General features: G+C 39.6%; 1 protein-coding gene across 2 annotated transcripts in view; it reads left to right on the top strand.

Moving 5' to 3' along the window:
• The first annotated feature begins 1,991 nt into the window (after positions 1-1,991).
• The window catches only part of LMLN (leishmanolysin like peptidase), a 79,376-nt gene continuing 59,977 nt past the window's right edge, over positions 1,992-21,390 (top strand). The window contains exons 1-4 of one of the 2 annotated variants that reach the window (XM_028504914.2): positions 1,992-2,234; positions 17,068-17,165; positions 17,843-17,873; positions 19,032-19,114. In XM_028504914.2, the coding sequence (XP_028360715.1) occupies positions 2,016-2,234; positions 17,068-17,165; positions 17,843-17,873; positions 19,032-19,114 (431 nt within the window). In that variant the 5' untranslated portion in view covers positions 1,992-2,015. The remainder of the gene's footprint in view (positions 2,235-17,067; positions 17,166-17,842; positions 17,874-19,031; positions 19,115-21,390) is intronic. The other variant, XM_028504913.2, reaches the window with a different exon arrangement.

Raw genomic sequence — 21,390 nt, 5'->3', positions numbered from 1 at the left:
GGATGGATGTGATTTCTTTAATTCCATAGCTGTCAGATTTTTGTTCAACTAATTTCTGATGGTTCTGAGTGATGGTTCTTCTACCTTTTAGCTGTAATTTTGATGTGGTTGTGCGAAGAGGTGAGCGATATCTGCCTATGCTGCCATTTTGACCAGAAGTTAACTGACTTCTTGAACACTGAAAGAGAGCAGACTCTATAAACATTAACAATTTTAAAAGCAAGTGGAGAGGATTATTCAAGGGCTACATGTTTCCACCCTTGTTTCCTGGATGGGTAATTCATTTACAAAGTTGGGAACCAGGAGATAGGTTTTTTTTTTTTAATTTATTTATTTTTCTTCAAGGGTGAGGGAGTTGTTGAGTTTGAGGAAACTGTAGGATGCTAAGCTGAAAATATGTCCAGGAAGGTAGATGGATATTCAGGTTTGGGCTAGTCACATAGAGGAAAGGAAATCTCAATGCCTGTCACCTTTGTAGGAGTCAAGTGAATGTGGTATTCTGAGTAGGATAGACGATGGTAGTAATGCAATGGGGTGAATACACAAGAAGTGATAGGCATTTGAGCAAATCAGGGGGAAAAAAGCTGACAATCCTTAGGATAACTTAGGTAAATGCAGTAGCAAAGGAGCTTTGCATGCAAATCCATCCTCTTTTCAACTGATAAAATGCAGCACTTGTAAATAAGTGTGCATGCACTTTTCTGTTCTCATAATGAGGTTTGGTCAGTGCAAAGGTTGTCCTCAAACCAAAGTTACCACTGGATGAGTTCCATGTTTCATAAAAATCAGGCCTGAATGGCTAGGAGCTTTTCTGTTAAACCACTGAAACAGCCTTTCCTCATCATGACGTTACTATTACAACCAGGAACTTGAAGATGACTGGTGTTCTATGTTGACAATCCCCAATTTCTTTGTGGTTTTGTATTGGAAAGAGCACATGTTCTGAAAGCGATACATTTGGTTTGGAATCCAACTTCCACTAGTTGTGGGATAAGAGACATTATCTGATGAGTCTTGTAAAATGCCCCACCCCTGCTGTATTATTTAAAGTACATGGTCTCCACCAACGACATATAAAGTTTTAGGGATTTCATATTCTTCCTACCCATATGGTTCCTAGTATAGCAATTTACAATATCCACTTCCTGTTGAATGACTGTCCCAGCTAAGTGTTTCCACTTTCTAATTTTAATTGTTTTATCAATGGGGCTACAGATTTCCCGATTTTCAAATTTTTTTTGTAGTTCCTCACAGCTCAGTTTTTTTTCTTACCATGTATTTTTTCCACCACCATTAATCCCCCTTATACCCTCTTCCACCTCCACCCACATCCCTCTCCTCTGCAATCACCACACTGCTTGTTGTCCTTGTCCATGAATCCTTTTTCATTTTTGCTCCTCCACTCCCTAACCCTACCCTCCTGCACTGCTTTGAAGGTAGTGCCCTTAATAGCATGGATCCACCGAATCTCTTACTAGGTTAATACAATTTCAATTTTGGGGTTTTAAATAAAGGGTGGGGTTGAATAATAAAGGACACATCGTTGATTTTTACAGTGAACGACTTTAGAAGAAATGGGCCTGCAATTGGTGATTTACGATAACAAGTACAAATGAAAAGTATATTTCATTCACTTTATAGTGCTAAACCATAAAAAAATCTGCAGCGGTTTATGTTTGTCTAAGCCACCTGGCACCTACTGGGCGCATATCCTTTCCGTAACTAATTGAATTAAAGACTGAGAAAAATCCTCAGTAAAAACACCTACCCACCACCACCCCTATCACCATCAACACTTCTAGTCTCGCAGGCTAACTCACGTGGGCCTCTAGACCGCATTTATTGGCTGGCTTCGCGCAAAGAGACACGTCTCAGGTTCAGGTTCGTGGTGATCTTCTTGTGGGTGACGCTGGCCAATTGAAAGACAGCTTTTAGCCAGAGCCCCCCCCACCCCCAAACCTGTTCTCAGCGGTGAGGGGAGGGGCCTGGCGCCGGGCGGAGGCGTCACGTAGTCCATGGTAACGACTCTCAGCCCGAAGATGGCGCCCGAGTGGGGTGGAGGAACGAGTTCTTCGGGTTCAGGCCCGGGCTCAAGCTATTGGCACTGGAGTGGTCCTTTATGGGTCCGAGGCGTTTTACTCTTATTGGGCGCGCTGCTGGCCAGCGCTACATCTATTCCTGTTTCCTTGGACCGTTCACCTCCCTGCCGGCACCACGTCCCCTCTGACACTGAGGTAGGGCGGCGGTGTGGCGGGAGCGGGCCTTGTGAGGGTAGAGTAAAACGGGAGGCAAAAAGAGGAATGATTGGAACTAGGTGTACGGGAGGAAGAAGGGAAAACTGGGCCAAAGACTGAACTCATGGATGGTTGAGATCTGCCATCAATTCCCTTCCTACACCCAGCGAAGTGGCTGTGTGGCACTTCATCACTTTGCTGTGCGAAGAGTTGTGCGTAGCAGGTAGTCCTAGAGCAATGGTTTTCAAATTTGAGCATGCATCACAGTTACCTGAAGGGCTTGTTAAAACACAGATTGCTGCCCAACTCCCCTACTTTCTGACTCATTAAGTCTGGGATGGGTCCCCAGTAACTGCAGTTCAAGTTCCCAGATGTTTGGTGATGCTGCTTGTTCAAGGACCACACTTTTAAAGGTTTGAGAAGGAATTGATTGGAGAACCAAAGGCATTGGAGAGATATTGGCGGTTTTGTGGAGACAAAATTCAGGTTTATTTTCAAGTTACCTCATCACATTGCTTGTTTTATACCCTGTTCTGCCCTGGAAGTGCCTCCCTCCTTCCCACTCCATTTTGCTTCCTCTCTAAAATTCTTTCAGTCTCAGTTTAAGTTCCCTTACCTCAAGTCATCCTGCTGAAGCCACCCCAGCAGAATGCTCTTTCCATTTCTGGGTAGGTCTTACATGTACTCTCTTCTGTCACATAACCAGATACTACTGTGTGATGTTGGCTTATTTTTTAGTCATGTCTTGACTTGGTAGTTAAGTTTTTTCTTAATATATATTTTTAAAAATTGTGTTTATTTGTTAGAGAGAGAGGGGAAGGGGGGGGGGGGGCGAGAAAGAGAGGGAGAGAAACATCCATGTGCAAGAGAAACAGTTGGCTGCCTCCTGCAAGCCCCCATCCTGGGACCTGGCCAGCAACCCAGGTATGTGCCCTGACTGGGAATCAAACTGCTGACAGTGACCCCTCACTTTGCAGGATGACACTCAGTCACTGAGTCACACCAGCCGGGGCTGTAAATGTAGGGTTCTTTAGAATCAAGTTCCTGTCTTATGCTTTGATTACTCCACAGTACTTAGCTCAGAGGAAGGTCTCAAACCAATCACTATTCTTTGAGGAAAGGAAACACAGTACCTGGGGTTGCATGTTGTGATTGGTTGTACAATTTGTCTTATTACTGTGTCAAGAAATGTTAACCTAGAAATTTTCAGTTCAGCCCAGAAAACTAAAACCACTAATTTTTGTGGTAATTTACAAAAATTTCTATGCATACTGTTCAACTATATGTACCAAAATATTAAGTTTGGGTTTTGTAGTAGTATTACAGTTTTTGTCAGGACACTGCATTTTGGCTAAATTATTTTATATTTTTAGGTGCTTAGCAGCTTTTAAGTTTATAATACATTATTGTTGTCTATAATCACTATGCTAATGCATCAGATTTCCAGGATTTATTTATCTACTGGTTGCAAGTTTGTACCCTTAAACAATATATCTCCAATTTGCCCACGCCTCTGATAAATTCTTTTTAAAATAATTCCCACAAGGCCCTGTGCTTCTCTTTTTAAATTTAGATTAAAATAGGAAGTGGTTCAAACACCTGCAAAATCTCCACTAGAAGGAAACTTAATAGCTGTTTTCTCCTAGTGGTTTTTGCCAGTGTACAAATGTCCAACTTCTCTATGAACATTTCCGTGAACAGGGGGATTTTCTCCAGAGGCAGCCCCTATGCTTTTTGGAGATAAGAATTGTTCAAATTTTTATTTTTATAAGAGCTGAAAACTCTTTTCGAAACTTCCATGCCACTCCCCCCGTGCCCCAGTTTCTAGTTATGCCTCTTGGCTAAACAAACTCAGTAATGACAGTGCTTCAGATACTAAGTTCCTGACATTTATCATCCCTAATAAATTTTACTAGTTATTGGTAGAGTATGTAATGACAAGCCCTTTTAACCATTTTCTGCTTTAATCTAAACACAATGTATAGGCATGAACTATTAATTCTACTCTTATTAGTTATATGGTACAGGAAATTATAATAACTTTTCCTGGTGATGGTGGGGAACCACAAAACTTTGACTCAGTTAACTTGTTCTCAATTAAAACTTGTATGTTTTTAAAAAATATTTTATTTATTTATTTTTAGAGAGAGGAGAAGGGAAGGAGAAAGAAGATGAGAAATATCAATGTGTGGTTGCCTCTCATGTGCCCCCTACTAGGGACCTGGCCTGCAACCCAGGCATGTGCTCTGATTGGGAATCGAACTGGCGACCCCTTTGCTTTGCAGGCTGGAGCTCAATTCACTGAGCCACACCAGCCAGGGCTGTGTTTTGATTTGTTTTTACTTCTTATTATACAAATTAAAACCAAAAACAGACTAGTATAATGAATTGCCATGGATTCATCACCCAGCTTCAACACATCAATATTTTGTCATTCTTGTTTCATGTACTTCTATCCATTCCCCATCCTTCCACTTGCACTTTTAAAAGTTTGGGGAGGTAAAATTTACATATATTGAAATGCAACATATGCACTCAGACAAATTCATGTAAAACTCATAACCCAATCATAATGCAGAACATTTCCATATATTCAGGAAGTTCCCTTCTGTCCTGTGCCAGTCAGTCTCCTGTCCACCCCAGGCGATTATTATTCTGATTTTTATTTTATATTAGATTTAGATTTTACAGCAGATCAGTTTTCCTGTTCTAAACTTAGTTGGTATAGATGGAGTGATAAAATATATATTATTAATTGGTACATTATATTGAATTTTCCAGTAGTAAATCAATCTTGTGTTTTTGGGATAGACCCTACATGGTCATGATGTATTTTTTTTATATACCTCAAAATTCAATTTGTTAGTTGATTTTTAAGGACTTTTGTATTTGTGTTTATGAGTGATGTTAGTTTATAATTTCCTTTTTTTGTCAAGTTTTTGTTAGCTTTTGATATCAGAATTATACTGGCCTCATAGAATGAGTTTTGAAGTGTTCGATTCTCTTATAAAATTGAAATTAGCCCTGACTGGTGTGGCTCAGTCAGTTGGAGCATTGTCCCGTGAACCAAAGGGTTCAATTCCCAGTCAGGGGACATACCTAGGTTGTGGGTTTGATCCCCACTTGGGGCATGTATGGCGACAGCCAATCAATGTTTCTTTCTCACATTGATGTTTCTTTCTCTCTCTAAACTCAATAAACATATTTTTTAAAAATAAAAAAATCTGGAACAGAACAGAGAACCCAGAAATAAACCAAAGTCTCTATGGTCAATTAATATTTGACAAAGGGGGAAGAAGCATAAATGGAGCCAAAATAGCCCTCTTCCACAAATAGTGTTGGGAGATCTGGACAGCCACATGCAAAAAAATGAAACTCAATCACCAGATTACACCATACACAAAAATAAATTCAGGTGGATAAAGGACTTAAATATAAGTCATAACACCATAAAAGTCCTAGAGGAAAATATTGGCAGGAAAATCTCAGATATTCCACGCAGCAATATCTTCATGGATATGTCCCCTAAAGCAAGGGACATAATGGAAAGAGTAAACAAATGGGACCTCATCAAATTAAAAAGCTTCTGCATGGCTAAAGAAAACAGCATTAAAATGAAAAGAGAACTGACCATATGGGAAAACATATTTGCCAATGACACCTCAAACAAGGGCTTGATCTCCAAAATATATAAAGAACTCACAGGACTCCACTCCAGGAAGACAAACCCATTTTAAAAGTGGGCAAAAGACTTGAACAGACACTTCTCCAAGGAGGACATACAGAGGGCCCAGAGACACATGAAAGGATACTCAGCATTACTAGGCATCAGACAGATGCAAATTAAAACTACAATGAGATAACACCTCACACTGGTCAGAATGGCCATCATAAACAAATCAACAAACAAGTGTTGGAGAGGATGCGGAGAAAAGGGAACTCTAGTGCACTGTTGGTAGGAATGCACACTGGTGCAGCCACTGTGGAAAACAGTATGGAAGTTCCTCAGAAAACTAAAAATGGAACTGCCTTTTGACCCACCAATTCCACTGCTGGGATTATACGCTAAGAATCCTGAAACACTAATCCAAAAGAACCTATGCACCCCAATGTTCATAGCAGTACAATTTACAATAGCCAAGTGCTGGAAGCAACCTAAGTGCCCATCAGCAAATGAGTGGATCAAAAAACAATAGTACATTTCCACAATGGAATACTATGCAGCAGAGAGAAAGAAGGAGCTCCTACCCTTCACAACAGCATGGATAGAACTGGAGAGCATTATGCTAAGTGAAATAAGCCAGGTGGTGAGGGACAAATACCATGATCTCACCTTTAGCTAGAACATAATCAACAAAAGAAAAAAAACAAACAAAATATAACCAGAGGGGAACGGGGAGGGGACTGTGGGCAGAAGGGTTTTCAGGAACTACTATAAAGGACACATGGACAAAACCAAGGGGAAGGGTGGAAGCGAGGGAGGTTGGTTTGGAGGGAGTGCGGGGGAGGAGTGGAGAGAAACTACAAACAACTGTAATTGGACAATAAAATAAAGTAAAATAAAGTAAAATAAAATAAATCTCTCTAAAATCAATAAACATTCTTAAAAAATAAAAATAAATTGAAATAATTTCCTTAAATTTTGGTATAGTTCATAACTAAACCACATAGGCTTGGAGTTTTCTTTTAGAGAGTTTTTAAAGTACCTTTTTTGAGCTATAGTTTGTATACCATGCCATAAAATTCACCCATTTAATTGTCCAGTTGGTTTTTAATAAGCTTACAGAGTTATGCAGCCATCACCATAGTACAATTTTAGAAAATTTTTATCACTCCAAAAAGATCCTTTGTGCCCATTTATACTCAATCCCTATTTTCAGGCAACCACTATGTAGAGAGGTTTAGATTAAACTGTTTCTCTGATATAGTTTATTCATGTTTCTATTCCATCTTGTCATTTTGGGTAACTTGTATTTTTCAAAGACTTTATTTCATCTGAATTGTTTAATTTGTTGGCATAAAGTTGTTCATAATAATTAATCCTTTTGGGTGAAGAAAGTAAGAAGTTAGAAAATAGTCATGTGGATTGTAATACACCATAGGGAATATAGTCCATAATATTGTAATACTATGTGTGGTGCCAAGTGGGGTACTAGAGAATTATCAAGAGAATCACTCACACATTATATCATTATCTAACTACTGGGCTGACCACTTGAAACAAATAAAAAGTTATTTTTTGGTCTCTGTAGGATCTGAAGAGATATCTGCTCTTTCATTTCTAATGGATAATTGATGTGTATTGTTTTATCTGAGTACAGTCATGCTAGGAGTTTATTATATTAACCCTTAAATAACCAGTTGTTGGCTTCGGTTGTTAGAAGATAATGGTAAAACAGATAATGATTGTTATCTATTTTATTGTTTTCTGTTCTTGAATAAATTTTCCTCTTATTGTGGATTTACTTTGTTCATGTTGTTAGATGGAAACTTAGAGCATTGTTATGGAGCCTTTTTTCATTCTGATATAAACATTCAAAGATATAAATTTTGCTCTAAGTAGGTACAACTTTATGTGTCACAGGTTTTGACACATTGTATTTTAATTATTGCTTAGTTCAAAGCATTTTTATTTTGCTTGGCAGTTTTTTTCTTTGATCCATGGGTTATTAAAAATGTTTTAAAATATAATTTCTAAATATTTGGTCTTTTTTAGATACCTTATGTTAATAATTTCTAATTTAGAGAGTATCTTCTATAAGGTTTCAGAACTTTGAAATTTGATACTGTTTATTTATACTTCAGCATATGTTTTTATCCTGTTTAACTTTTCATGTGTGCTTGTAAAGAATACGTATTTTGTAGTATAGATATCTATATATGTCAGTAAGGTGTAGTGATTGACAGTTTAGTTCAGATTGCTATATCCTTACATTCTTTGCTTAATTGTTAACATCTTAAAAGTCTCTTAAAATTGGTTCCAGTCAAGACAAAGGCATAGGTAAACACACATCACCTCAGCACAAATTATAGCAGAAAATAACAGCTTATACCACAAAACAAATACACCCAGAATTTTCAGAAATCAAGCCATGTGAAAGTCTGACAATGAGGATTTAAAGAAGCCACATTCATCCAGATCCGGTAGGAGGGGTGGAGACAGATAGGTGAGGAGATGGGAACTGGTGGTTCCAATCCACCTGTGGTGGATTAAAATGGGAGGGATAGCTCAGGAGTGAAGGATCCAGCTCCAAGTGCAGACCACGCAGCCCAGGGGCCCAGCACCAGGAAGATACGTTCATATAACTTTTGGCTGTGAAAATCAGTGGAAGAAATTGCATCCTCTTAAAGGGCTCACAACAGACCTAGGACTCATGCAGACATACCACCTCTGGGATTCAGCACCAGGGCAACAACTGGAAGGGCACTAGTGGCCTATGAAGAGAAAGTAAAGCACAAGTGGGAGACAGCTTCCTCCTGGACAAAACTAGAGAGGCTAGGGCAGTGACATTTTCCCCTCTGAGACCTCTCTCACACAGCACCAGAGCAGTCATGCAGGTTGCCCTGCCCTAGTGATTAACTAAGGCTCTTCCCCATACAAATTTTTTGTTGTTGATAAATATGTATTTATTGACATTTTATTATTTTTATTTTTAAATTTTTAAAGTATATTTTATTAATTATGCTATCACAGTTGTCCCATTTTCCCATTTCACTTCCCTCCACCCTGCATACCCTCCCCACCCACATTGCCCCCCTTCAGTTCATGTCCATGTGTCATACATATAGTTCTTTGACTTCTACTTTTACCATGCTATTCTTACCCTACCCCTGTCTGTTGTGTGCCTACCATCTATGCTACTTATTCTCTGTACTTTTTCCCCCTCTCCTCTTCCCCCTCCCTGTTGCTAACCCTCCATGTGATCTCCATTTCTGTGGTTCTGTTCCTGTTCTAATTTGCCTAGTTTGTTTTGGTTTTTGTTTTGTTTTTGTTTTAGGTGTGGTTGTTACTAATTGTGAGTTTGCTGTCATTTTACTGTACATGTTTTTTTTATCTTCTTTTCTTAGATAAGTCCCTTTAGCGTTTCATAAATAAGGGCTTGGTGATGATGAACTCCTTTCATTTGACCTTATCTGAGAAGCACTTTATCTAACTTTCCATTCTAAATGGTAGGTTTTGCTGGATAGATTAATCTTGGATGTAGGTCCTTGCCTTTCATGACTTGGAATACTTCTTTCCAGCCCCTTCTTGCCTGTAAGGTCTCTTTTGAGAATCAGCTGACAGTCTGATGGAACTCCTTTGTAGGTACCTATCTCCTTATCTCTTGCTGCTTCTAGGATTCTCTCTTTAATTTTAATTTTGGCTAATGTAATTATGATGTGCCTTGGTGTGTTCCTCCTTGGGCCCAACTTCTTTGGGACTCTCTGAGCTTCCTGGACTTCCTGAAGTCTATTTCCTTTGCCAGATTGGGGAAGTTCTCCTTTATTATTTGTTCAAATAACTTTTCCACTTCCTGCTCTTCCTCTTCTCCTTCTGGTACCCCTATAATTCAGATGTTGGAACGTTTAAAGATGTCCTGGAGGTCCCAAAGCCTCTCCTAATTTGTTTGAATTCTTGTTTCTCCATTCTTTTCTGATTGGATGTTCCTTTCTTCCTTCTGGTCCACTCCATTGATCTGAGTCCGTTTCCTTCCCATCACTATTGGTTCCCTGTACATTTCCCTTTATTTCACTTAGCATAGCCTTCATTTTTTCATCTAATTTGTGACCAAATTCAACCAATTCTGTGAGCATCCTGATTACCAGTGTTTTGAACTGTGCATCCAATAGGTTGGGTATCTCTCGTTGCTTAGTTGTACTTTTTCTGAACTTGATCTATTCTTTCATTTTGGGCCGTTTTTTTGTCTTGACACACCTGTTACTTAATGAGGGGTGGAGCCTTAGGTGTTCACCAGGGCAGGGCAACGCATGTCACTGTGTTGTGATGCTTTATGTGGGGAAGGGGTCTGAGAGGGAACAATGGCACTTTGCTCTGCTCTCTGTGGGATTTCAGTCACATCCCCTGCTTCCCACAAGAAAATTGGGCCCTTCTGGTGCTGATTCCCTCGTGGGTGGGTTTGTGTACATTCCAGGACCCTGTGGATGTCTCCAACGAACTTTCCTGTGAGGCTGGGAATTCTCCTGCTCCCCCTTTGTTTTGCCTGGTTTATCTGTGTGTGAATGTGGGACCACCTGGTCTGCCAGCCACTGCCTTGCTGGTCAGCTGCAGCCTTGTGTGCCCCGTTCCACAATCTGCCACCTAGCTGGGTCCACCAGCCACCACCTGCTGTGAGTCCTCTCTGCCACTCCTGTGTGGCTTTGCCCCTCCTACTGGTCTGGATGAATGTGTCTTCTTTAACTCTTGGTTGTCGGACTTTCTTATAGCTCGATTTTCTGTCATTTCTGGTTGTTTTTTGTTTTTAAATTGTTGTCTTTCTTTTGATGTGTGAGGAGGCAGAGTGTGCCTACATATGCCTCCATCTTGGCTGGAAGTCCTGCCTATTTTTTAAATTTTTTAATTGTTGTTCAAGTACAGATTTCTTTATTCTTCCAACACCCACTTCCCCCCACCCCACCACCTGTAGTCCTTTCCCCCTTTGGCTTTGCCCATGTGCCCTTTACACATGTTTCTTGACAGCCCTTCCCTTTCTGTCCCCTGTTATTCCCTTTCTGCCTCCCCTCTGTTTATTGTCAGTTTGTTCTTTATTTCAATATCTCTGGTCATAATTTGCTTGCTTGTTTGTTTTGTTGATTTGGTTCCACTTACAGGTGAGATCATATGGTATATATGGTATTTTTCTTTTACCACCTGACTTATTTCACTTAGCATAATGCTCTCCAGTTCCATCAATGCTGTTGTGAAGGGTAGGAGCTCCTTCTTTCTTTCTGCTGCATAGTATTCCAGTGTGTAAGTGTACCACAGTTTTTTGATCCACTCATTTGCTGATGGGCACTTAGGTTGCTTCAAACTCTGGCTATTGTAATTTTGCTGCTGTGAGCATTGGGGTGTTTAGGTGCTTTTTGAATTGGTGGCCCATACAATTTGACAGGTGTGCTAAGAGAGGGAGTCAAAGCAGCTCTGCGTAATACACAGAAACAAACACAGGGAGGCTGCTAAAATGAGGATACAAGAGATATGACCCAAATGAAAGAAACAGAACAAAACTCCAGAAAAAGCACTAAATGAAATGGAGATAAGCAACCTCTCAGATACACAGTTCAAACACTAGTTATCAGGATGCTCCAGGAACTTATTGGGTACTTCAACGCTATAATAAATACCCAGTCAGAAATGAAGGTTGCATTAAGTGAAATAAAGAAAAATATACAGGAAACCATCAGTGGAGAGGATGAAGCCAAGAATCAAATCAATGATTTGGAACACAAGGAAGGAAAAAGCATTCAATCAGAACAGAAGGAAGAAAAAGGAATTTTAAACAAGGTGGATAGGCTTAGGAATCTCTGGGACATCTTTAAATGTACCAACATCAGAATCATATGGTTACCAGAAGGAGAAGAGGGAGAGCAAGAAATAAAAATCTTATTTGAAAAAATAATGAAAGAAAACTTCTGTAATTTGGTGAAGGAAATACACATCAAGTCCAGGAAGCGCAGAGAGTCCCAAAACAAGATGGGCCAAAGAGGACCACACCAAGACACATCATAGTTAAAATGCTAAAGGTTAAGATGAAGAGAGAATCTTAAAAGCAGCAAGAGAAAAACAGACAATTACCTGCAAAGGAGTTCCTATAAGACTGTCAACTGATTCCTCAAAAGAAACTTTGCAGGCTCAAGGGACATGCAAGACATATTCCAAGTGATTAAAGGCAAGGACCTACAACCTAGATTACTCTATCCAGTAAAGATATACTTTAGAATGGAAGGGCAGATAAAGTGCTTTCCAGCAAGGTAAAACTAAAGGAGTTCATCATTACCAAGCCATTATTATATGAAGTGCTAAGGGGAATATTTAAGAAAAAGATGATCAAAACAATAAACATTAAAATGGCAGGTAACTTCACAACTACCAATAACTGAATCCAAATAAACTAAGCAAAGAAGCAGAACAAGAACAGAATCATAGATATGAAGATAATGTGGAGGGTTATTAGTTGAGAGTGGGGTACAGGGCAGATGGGAATAAGGGGGGAAATGGGACAACTGTAATAGCATAATCAAGAAAATATATTAAAAACAATGTTTAAAAACTCTCTGTACTCTATTCATTTTTTTCCTCCTCCTCAACATCTCCCAAACACTGATCTTTGTGCTGGTGCTGTATTTTTTGCCTTTTTCAGAATGTTGTATAGTTGAAATCATACAGTATGTAGTCTTTCAGATTGCCTTCTTTCACTTAGTAATATGCATTTGAGGTTCTTCCATGTCTTTTCATGGCTTGAAAGCTTATCTTTTAGCTCTGGATAATACTTCATTGCTTGAATGTACACATCATTTTAATTATCCATCACATACTGAGCAACTTGGTTGCATCTAGTTTTGGCAATTAGAATAAAGCTGCTATAACATCCATGTATGGGTTTTTGTATGGACTTGTTTTTAACTCATTTGAGGAAATACCAAGAGCACATTTCCTAGGTTGTTATGGTAGGCATAAGTTTAGTTTTGTAAGAAACTGCCACACTGTACTCCAAAGTGCTGTACCATTTTGCATTGGAGCAGCAATGAGTGAGAGTTCATTTTGCTCCACATCCTCATCAGCATTTGATGCTGCATTCCAGATTTTGGCCATTATAATAGGTGTGTAGTGATATCTCATTGTTTTAATTTGTGTTTCTGTGATGACATATATGTGGAACGTGTTTTCATATCCTATTTTGCCATTTGTATATTTTGTTTTGTGAAGTGTCTATTAAAACTTTTGGCCTTTTAAAAATATTGGGTGGCTTGTTTTCTTAATTGTTGAATTTTAAGAGTTCTTTGTATATTTTGATAATATTTTGGGTAAAGGTGTGCTTTTTGCAATATATTCTTCTAGCCTGTGACTTATCTTAGTCTCTTGAAGTTATCTTTCACTGAGAAGTTTTGAATTTTAATAAAGTTAAATTTATCAATTATTTCATTCATGGATCATGCCTTTAGTGTTCTATGTAAAAAGTCATTGCCATACCCAAGGTCATGTAGGTTCACACCTATTGTATCTTTTAAGAGTTTTATAGTTTTGCATTTTACATTAGATCTGTAATTCATTTTGAGTTAATTTTTATGAAGGATGTTAGATATGTGTCTAGATTCATTTTTTTCAATGTGAATATCTAGTTATTCTAGCACCTTTGTTGACAAGATCATATGCTTCATTGTATTGCCTTTTTACCTTTCTCAGAGATCACTTGACTATATTTATGTGGTACCATTTCTGGGCTCTCTTGTCTGTTCTGTTGGTCTTTTGTCTCTTCTTTGCCTCTCTATAGGCAAAAGAATCCTAGAGCTTTATAGTAATTCTTTAAGTTAGGCAGTGTCAGTCTTCCAACTTTGTTCTTCTTCAATATTATGCAGACTATTCTGGGTCTTTTGCCTGTATATAAATTATAACAAACTATAGAAATGATCCCTGAAAATATAGTCTTCTTATATAAATTTAGAATTAGTTGGTTTATCTCCACAATATAACTTGCTGGAATTTTGACTGAGATACAATGAAATCTCAGTCAAATTACATCAAATTGGGAAGAACTGACATCTTGACAATATTGAGTCTTTCTGTCCATAAATATGAAATATCTTGGGAGAGGATCCAAGATGGAGGCATAGGTGGTCGCATTGTACCTCCTCGTGCAACCAAAACTAAGGACAAGAATTACAAACAGCCCTGGCTGGCGTAGCTCAGTGGATTGAGGGCGGCTGGGAACCAAAGTGTCCCGGTTCGATTCCCAGCCAGGGTACATTTCTGGGTTGCAGGCCATAACCCCCAGCAACCGCACACTGATGTTTCTCTCGTCTCTCCTCTCTCTCTCTCTCTATCTCTATCTCCCTCTCTTCCCTCCCTAAAAAATGAATAAATAAAATCTAAAAAAAAAAAAAAAAAAGAATTTAACAAACAAAAACAACCAGAAGAGAGAGAAATGAACCGAAACGGAAGTCTCAGTACCATACATGCAGTCCGGTAAGGAGGGACGGAATCGGAGGCCTACGGAGAGGGGTCAAGGGGTACCGGCAGGAAAAATCGGTAGCTGGCAGACGAGCGCACGCAGGGTACAGACCGCAGTTGGCAGACCCCAGAAGCACAGGGGCAGCTGACGGGGCCGGTAGCAGACCCTGGGGGAGGGAGGCTACGAGCAGACCCAGTGAGGCGCGCAAGGCAAGCTGGCTGTCTGCCAGCCGCACATTTGGGCGCAGAAAAACTAAGCGAAAATGGGCAGCTCGACACAGACCACGGCAACCCAGGGACCCAGCGCCGAGAAACAAAGCTTGAAGGCACCAATTGAAAACACCTGTGGAAGTTGAGGCCAGGAGATTCTCTCAGCCTCACAGGAGGCTCCTTGGAGAAACTCACAGAGTCCAAGAGAATGCACAAGCCCACCCACCCGGCAGCCAGCACCAGAGGGGACTGTTGGGAACAAGGAAATTAGGAACTAAATGTGACCTTAGTAAACAGGGACCACATTGTAGCTAAAGGAACTAATAAGGGAGACAGAATGCAGGATGCAGTTAAAAGCAAACATCCTATGTCGGGCAGATGCTCTCCCCTGGGTATGCTACATAAGCAATGCTTTGTTTAGTGTTAAAATATGAAATTTTACCCTGTTTTTCTCGCGCAGTCTCTGTAAGCAAATGGCTAACTGCCACATCAGCTTCTGTGATAACGCTTGCTTGCTTGCTCGTGCCAAAAAACCCTATATAAGGACCTAACTCTAAGCGCTCAGCACGACTCTCGTCTGCAGCCCTTGTGGGTACTGTGTCTCTGGACACTCTGAGAGTTCGCCCCCTGCCCAGGTTAAAACTTGGCCAATAAAATAACATCTTTGAAACCCTGAACGTCTCCGAAATTTGTTCTCGCGTTCGCTGGATGCTACAGGACCAATTTGCCTGTGGAAGCGGCAAGGGGGACTGGAGTCCAGGTGAGAGCGGAGCAGGAGCCATTGTTCCCTCTTCGATCCCGCCCCCACATACAACGTCACAACCCAGTGACGGAGGTGCCCGCCCTGGTGAACACCTAAGGCTGCGCCCCTCATATGTAACAGGCGCCAGGCGTGACTAGACCAAAGGAAAAAAATAAAAAAGATGGCTCAAACAGAGTTAACAGCCCCAAAGCCAATTTTTTTAAGCGACCGAGAAATAGCCAACCTGTCAGATGCACAGTTCAAAGCACTGGTGATCAGGATGCTCACAGATTTGGTGGACTTTGGTCATAAATTAGATGAACAAATACAGACTACAATAAGTGAAATGAAGAAAAATGAACACGGAACCAATAGTGATGGGAAGAAAACGGGGTTTCAAATCAATGGAAGGGACCAGAAGAAAAAAGGAACAATGGAACAGAGAATGAAGAAACAAGAATTCAAAAAAATGAGGAGAGGCTTAGGGACCTCCAGGACATCTTTAAACGTTCCAACACCCGAATTATAGGGGTACCAGAAGGGGAAGAGGAAGAGCAACAAGTGGAAACGTTATTTGAACAAATAATAAAGGAGAACTTCCCCAATCTGGCAAAGGAAATAGACTTCCAGGAAGTCCAGGAAGCTCAGAGAGTCCCAAAGAAGTTGGGCCCAAGGAGGAACACACCAAGGCACATCATAATTACATTAGCCAAAATTAAAATTAAAGAGAGAATCCTAGAAGCAGCAAGAGATAAGGAGATAGGTGCCTACAAAGGAGTTCCCATCAGACTGTCAGCTGATTTCTCAAAAGAGACCTTACAGGCAAGAAGGGGCTGGAAAGAAGTATTCCAAGTCATGAAAGGCAAGGACCTACATCCAAGATTAATCTATCCAGCAAAGCTTTCATTTAGAATGGAAGGGCAGATAAAGTGCTTCTCAGATAAGGTCAAGTGAAAGGAGTTCATCATCACCAAGCCCTTATTATATAAAATGTTAAAGGGACTTATCTAAGAAAAAGAAGATAAAAATATGAACAGTAAAAAAAGACATCAAACTCACAGTTAGTGAATCACACCTAAAACAAAGCAAACAAAGAGAACAGGAGCAGAACCACAGAAATGGAGATCACATGGAGGGTTAGCAACAGGGGAGTGGGAGGAGGAGAGAGGGGGAAAAGATATAGAGAATAAGTAGCATAGACAATAGGTAGAAAATAGACGGGAGGGCAGGAATGGTGTGGAAATGTAGAAGCTAAAGAACTTATGACACATGGACATGAACTAAAGGCGGGGAATGTGGGTGGAAGGGGTGTGGGTAGGGGGAGGGAGTGAAGGCGGAAAGTGACAACTGTAATACCATAGTTAATAAAATATATTAAAAAAAGAAAAGAAAAAAAATATTTTTCCGTTTATTCATTCTCTTATTTTTTCTTGGTATTATACCAGAGTTTTAGCTTATTATAATTTTTAAGAGTTTATTTATTTTTAGAGAGAGGGGAAGGGAAGGAGAAAGAAGGGGACAGAAACATTGATCAGTTGACTATCACAACCCCCAAGTGAGAGCCTGGCCCGCAACCTCAGCATGTGTCCTCACTGGGCATGGAACTGGCACCCCCTCAGTTTGTGGGACGAAGCTCAACCCACTGAGCTAAACCAGTCAGGGCTAGTTTATTAGTTTTTAACTCAGGACCTCAGTTGGCTGATCTATATAACATCTTTTTAAATCTTTTTTTTCAGGTCATAAATAAGGTCCATCTTAAGGCAAATCATGTTGTAAAGAGAGATGTTAATGAACATTTAAGAATCAAGACTGTCTATGATAAAAGTATTGAAGAGTAAGTGCATATTTATATTGTCATCTTTTTTATTAAGAATTAAATTATTAAAGATATTTTTATGTGTTATCTGAAGGTTCATAGATTGAACTAGGAGCCAGTATACCGTCAAGATGGAATTAGCTAAAAATGCTCTTTAGTTGGGAAAGATGATGGCCATGGAGTATGATTAAAATTTATACATCTGAATAATTTGAACAGAAAAAATGTAGACCTATTTAGCTGTGGTCAATAACAGACCTAGAAGGCACCTGTTCAATAATTACTTGGAAGAAAAGTAAGACAAAGTGCTTATATATACAGTAATAAAGAACATTTACAAAATTATTAACCAGAGATGATATAGTTTAAATTTATTATTTAGTGTAAGAGGGGTCCAGAAAACAGGTAAATTATGAACCTATGGTAATTTATGAAATTCCATTAAGAGTAGTAGATGTCCTTTCCTATCTTTAACTTTCCAAATGAATGAAGTAGCGTATGATTGTGCATAGCGCTGTGTTTTGGCACAGAGTAAACTCTCAACCGTTCATTGAGATAAATTGAAATTTGGGGGGATCGATACTGTATGCTTCCACAAAGGGTTCCTTGGGGCTTCTGCCAGATGTGTTCTGAACAAATGAGACAGTGCTATGCCCCAGCATGGCAATTCTTATGTTTCATGTTGTCAATTTCAGGTTGCTCCCTGAAAAAAGATACCTTGTTAAGGTAGGTAAAAAAAACAAACAAACCTCATGGCTTAACTGGGTACTTACAATGGTATATTTTATATGTAAATTCTACTTCAGTAAAGAAAAATATATACATGACTTTTGTGAACAACTGAATAAAAGATGTTGGTAGTGAACTGATAAATATATTCGCCAAAGGCGAATATATTCGCCTTTGTGATGCAATCAGTAAGACTTGTCTGAATTTGGTATTAAATTAGTCTTCTCATTTTTTTGTTTTCTTAAGTTTTAGGGCAGGAGAACATACTGAGGATAGTGTAAAAAACCTGATTTTTGAAATACATTGAGATTATGTTGTGGTGGAAATGCTTATTTTTCTGAAAATTAATTGACCTGAAAGATAATATGCCAACATTGTCTATAGAAGTGCTAATCTCATTAGTTTTTTAACTGTTACAGAGAGTTTCAGACACACATACAAAGCCAATTCATTATTGGTTACAGAAATAAGTGAGGTTAAAGCAAATCTTCTAAACGTAAGACTTTCTTTTTATTTTCCTAAATTGAATTATTGGGGTAACATTGATTAATAAAATTATATAGGTTTCAAGTATACAATTCTATAATACATCATCTGTACACTGTATTGTGTGTTCACCACCCCAAGTCAAGTCTCCTTCCATCACCATTTATCCTCCCTTTACCCTCTTCAACCTATCCCATCTCCTTTCCCTTTGGTAATCACTAAACTGTTGTCTGTGTCTATGTCTATGAGTTTTTGTTTGTTTGTTTGTTCTTTGCTCAGTCCCTTCAGCAACATAAAATTTTGTTAACAAACTACTTAATGCTGGAACCAACTAACTCAGTCCCAAATATGAAGTAATTTAGATTAATAGTTGAGATTTATATTTTCCAATATTCTATTTAAATGGAGATAAGGAAGGAAGTTTACATCTAGTGTTCTCTCCCCAAAATCAACTAGAAAAGTAGGAAATTCCTTTGCCCCCAGATTTATTTACTCTTTCCCTTACTCTTTGCCATACAACCTTTGACCAATGAATATCTGTATTCCAGAATTGTAAGGCTCTTCTTTTTTTAACCCTCAGTAATTAAAATCCTGTGCTTACTTGTTTTAAATGTAATTTATAATTTGAGTATAATTTTGACTGGTTTTCTTTTTTCAACTTTTATTTAGAACAAACTTTTCCCACAAGCTATTTCGTATTTAGAGAAGACTTTTCAGGTTCGCAGACCTGCAGGCACTATCTTACTTAGCAGGTATGTATGTCACATTAAACTCAGATCATTTTTTTGTCATTTAGTACTCTGCCCTCCCCATTCTAACCAGTATGGCAAATTATTAAATTTATACTAGAATATTTTATTGTGCCTTTTCTTACAGACTAACATGCAGATATTTTAAAAGAATATAAAAGCATCTGCTGGGTGATCACTCTGTTCCTGATTTCTGTTACATGGTGACCTACTAGATCTTTCCTAAGGTGTAGTTGTTCTCTCCCTCACGTGCTCCATTCCCTTTCTCCCTCCTTTGCTGTCTTGAGTATTAGCTTTATGAAATATTTGGGTACTTGAAACCCCGATCAGGAGAATTTCCCATGAAGCAAAATTCTTTCTTAGTCAGTTTCTTTCCTCTTTTTAAAATATATTTTATTGATTATGCTATTACAGTGCCCCATTTCTCCCCTTCTCTCCCCTCCACCCTGCACACCCTGTCCACCCACATTCCTCCACTTTAGTTCAATGTCCAGTGTCATAAGTTCTTTAGCTTCCTACATTTCCCCATACTATTCTTGCCCTCCCCCCTGTCTATTTTCTGCCTACCATCTATGCTACTTATTCTCTGTACTTTTTCCCCCTTCTGTCCTCCTCCCACTCTCCTGTTGCTAACCCTCCATGTGATCTCCATTTCTGTGGTTCTGTTTCCTGTTCTAGTTGTTTGCCTAGTTGTTTTTGTTTTGTTTTTGTTTAGGTGTGGTTGTTAATAATTGTGAGTTTGCTGTCATTTTACTGTACATGCTTTTTTATCTTCTTTTTCTTAGATAAGTCCCTTTACAATTTTATATAATAAGGGCTTGGTGATGATGAACTCCTTTCACTTGACCTTGTCTGAGAAGCACTTTATCTGCCCTTCCATTCTAAATGAAAGCTTTGCTGGATAGATTAATCTTGGATGTAGGTCCTTGCCTTTCATGACTTGGAATACTTCTTTCCAGCCCCTTCTTGCCTGTAAGGTCTCTTTTGAGAAATCAGCTGACAGTCTGATGGGAACTCCTTTGTAGGTACCTATCTCCTTATCTCTTGCTGCTTCTAGGATTCTCTCTTTAATTTTAATCTTGGCTAATGTAATTATGATGTGCCTTGGTGTGTTCCTCCTTGGGTCCACCTCTTTGGGACTCTCTGAGCTTCCTGGACTTCCTGGAAGTCTATTTTCCTTTGCCAGATTGGGGAGGTTCTCCTTTATTGTTTGTTAAAGTAACGTTTCCACTTGTTGCTCTTCCTCTTCCCCTTCTGGTACCCCTATAATTCGGGTGTTGGAATGTTTAAAGATGTCCTGGAGGTCCCAAAGCCTCTCCTCATTTTTTTGAATTCTTGTTTCTCCATTCTTTTCTGATTGGATGTTCCTTTCTTCCTTCTGATCCACTCCATTGATCTGAGTCCCAGAGTCCTTCCCATCACTGTTGGTTCCCTGTACATTTTCCTTTATTTTACTTAACGTAACCTTCATTTTTTCATCTAGTTTGTGACCAAATTCAACCAATTTTGTGAGTATCCTGATCACCAGTGCTTTGAAACTGTGCATCTGATAGGTTTGGCTATCCCTTCGTCACTTAGTTGTATTTTTTCTGGAGCTTTGATCTATTCTTTTGTTTGGACAATTTCTTTTTTTGTCAACATGCCTATAACGTAGTGAGGGGCAGAGCCTTAGGTGTTCACTGGGGTCGGGTAAGAGGTTTCTCGGTTGTGACACTGTATGTGGGGAAGGGTTCTGAGAGGGAACAATGGCTCTTACTCTACTCTTTGCTGGATTTCCATCCCTTCCGCTGCTTTCACCCAAGCAACTTGGGCCTTTCTGGTGCTGATTCCTGAGTGGGTGGGTTTGTATAGGTTGTAGGCCCTGTGGGTCTCTCCAACAAACTGTCCTGTGAGGCTGGTGAGGCTGGGAGTTTTTCCCGCTGCCGCCTCAACTCCACAGGTGTTTTCAATCGATGTTTGAGGCTTTATTTCCTGGCGCTGGAGTCCTGGGTTGTGTGGTCTGTCTCGCTCCCCAGTTTCACCTGGTTTATCTGCGTGTGATGTGGGACTCCCAGGCCTGCCACCCAGCTTGTGTGCTGCGTCTCTCCACAATCCTCTGCCTTGCTGGGTCCACCCACCTCCACCCCGTGCGCCTCAGTTCCAGCAGTCAATCACATTTTTTTGCCACGACCCCTCTCCACCCAGCATCCCAACTCCACCCCTCCTACAGGTCTGGATGAATGTGTTTACTTTAACTCCTTGGTTGTTGGATTTCCATACAGTCAATTTTCTGTCAGTAC

This window comes from Phyllostomus discolor, chromosome 2, assembly GCF_004126475.2.
Source record: "Phyllostomus discolor isolate MPI-MPIP mPhyDis1 chromosome 2, mPhyDis1.pri.v3, whole genome shotgun sequence".
NCBI classification, from domain to species: Eukaryota; Metazoa; Chordata; class Mammalia; order Chiroptera; family Phyllostomidae; genus Phyllostomus; species Phyllostomus discolor.
The sequence above is the reverse complement of the archived record's forward strand: the minus strand, read 5'-3'. Positions and strand labels throughout refer to the sequence as shown.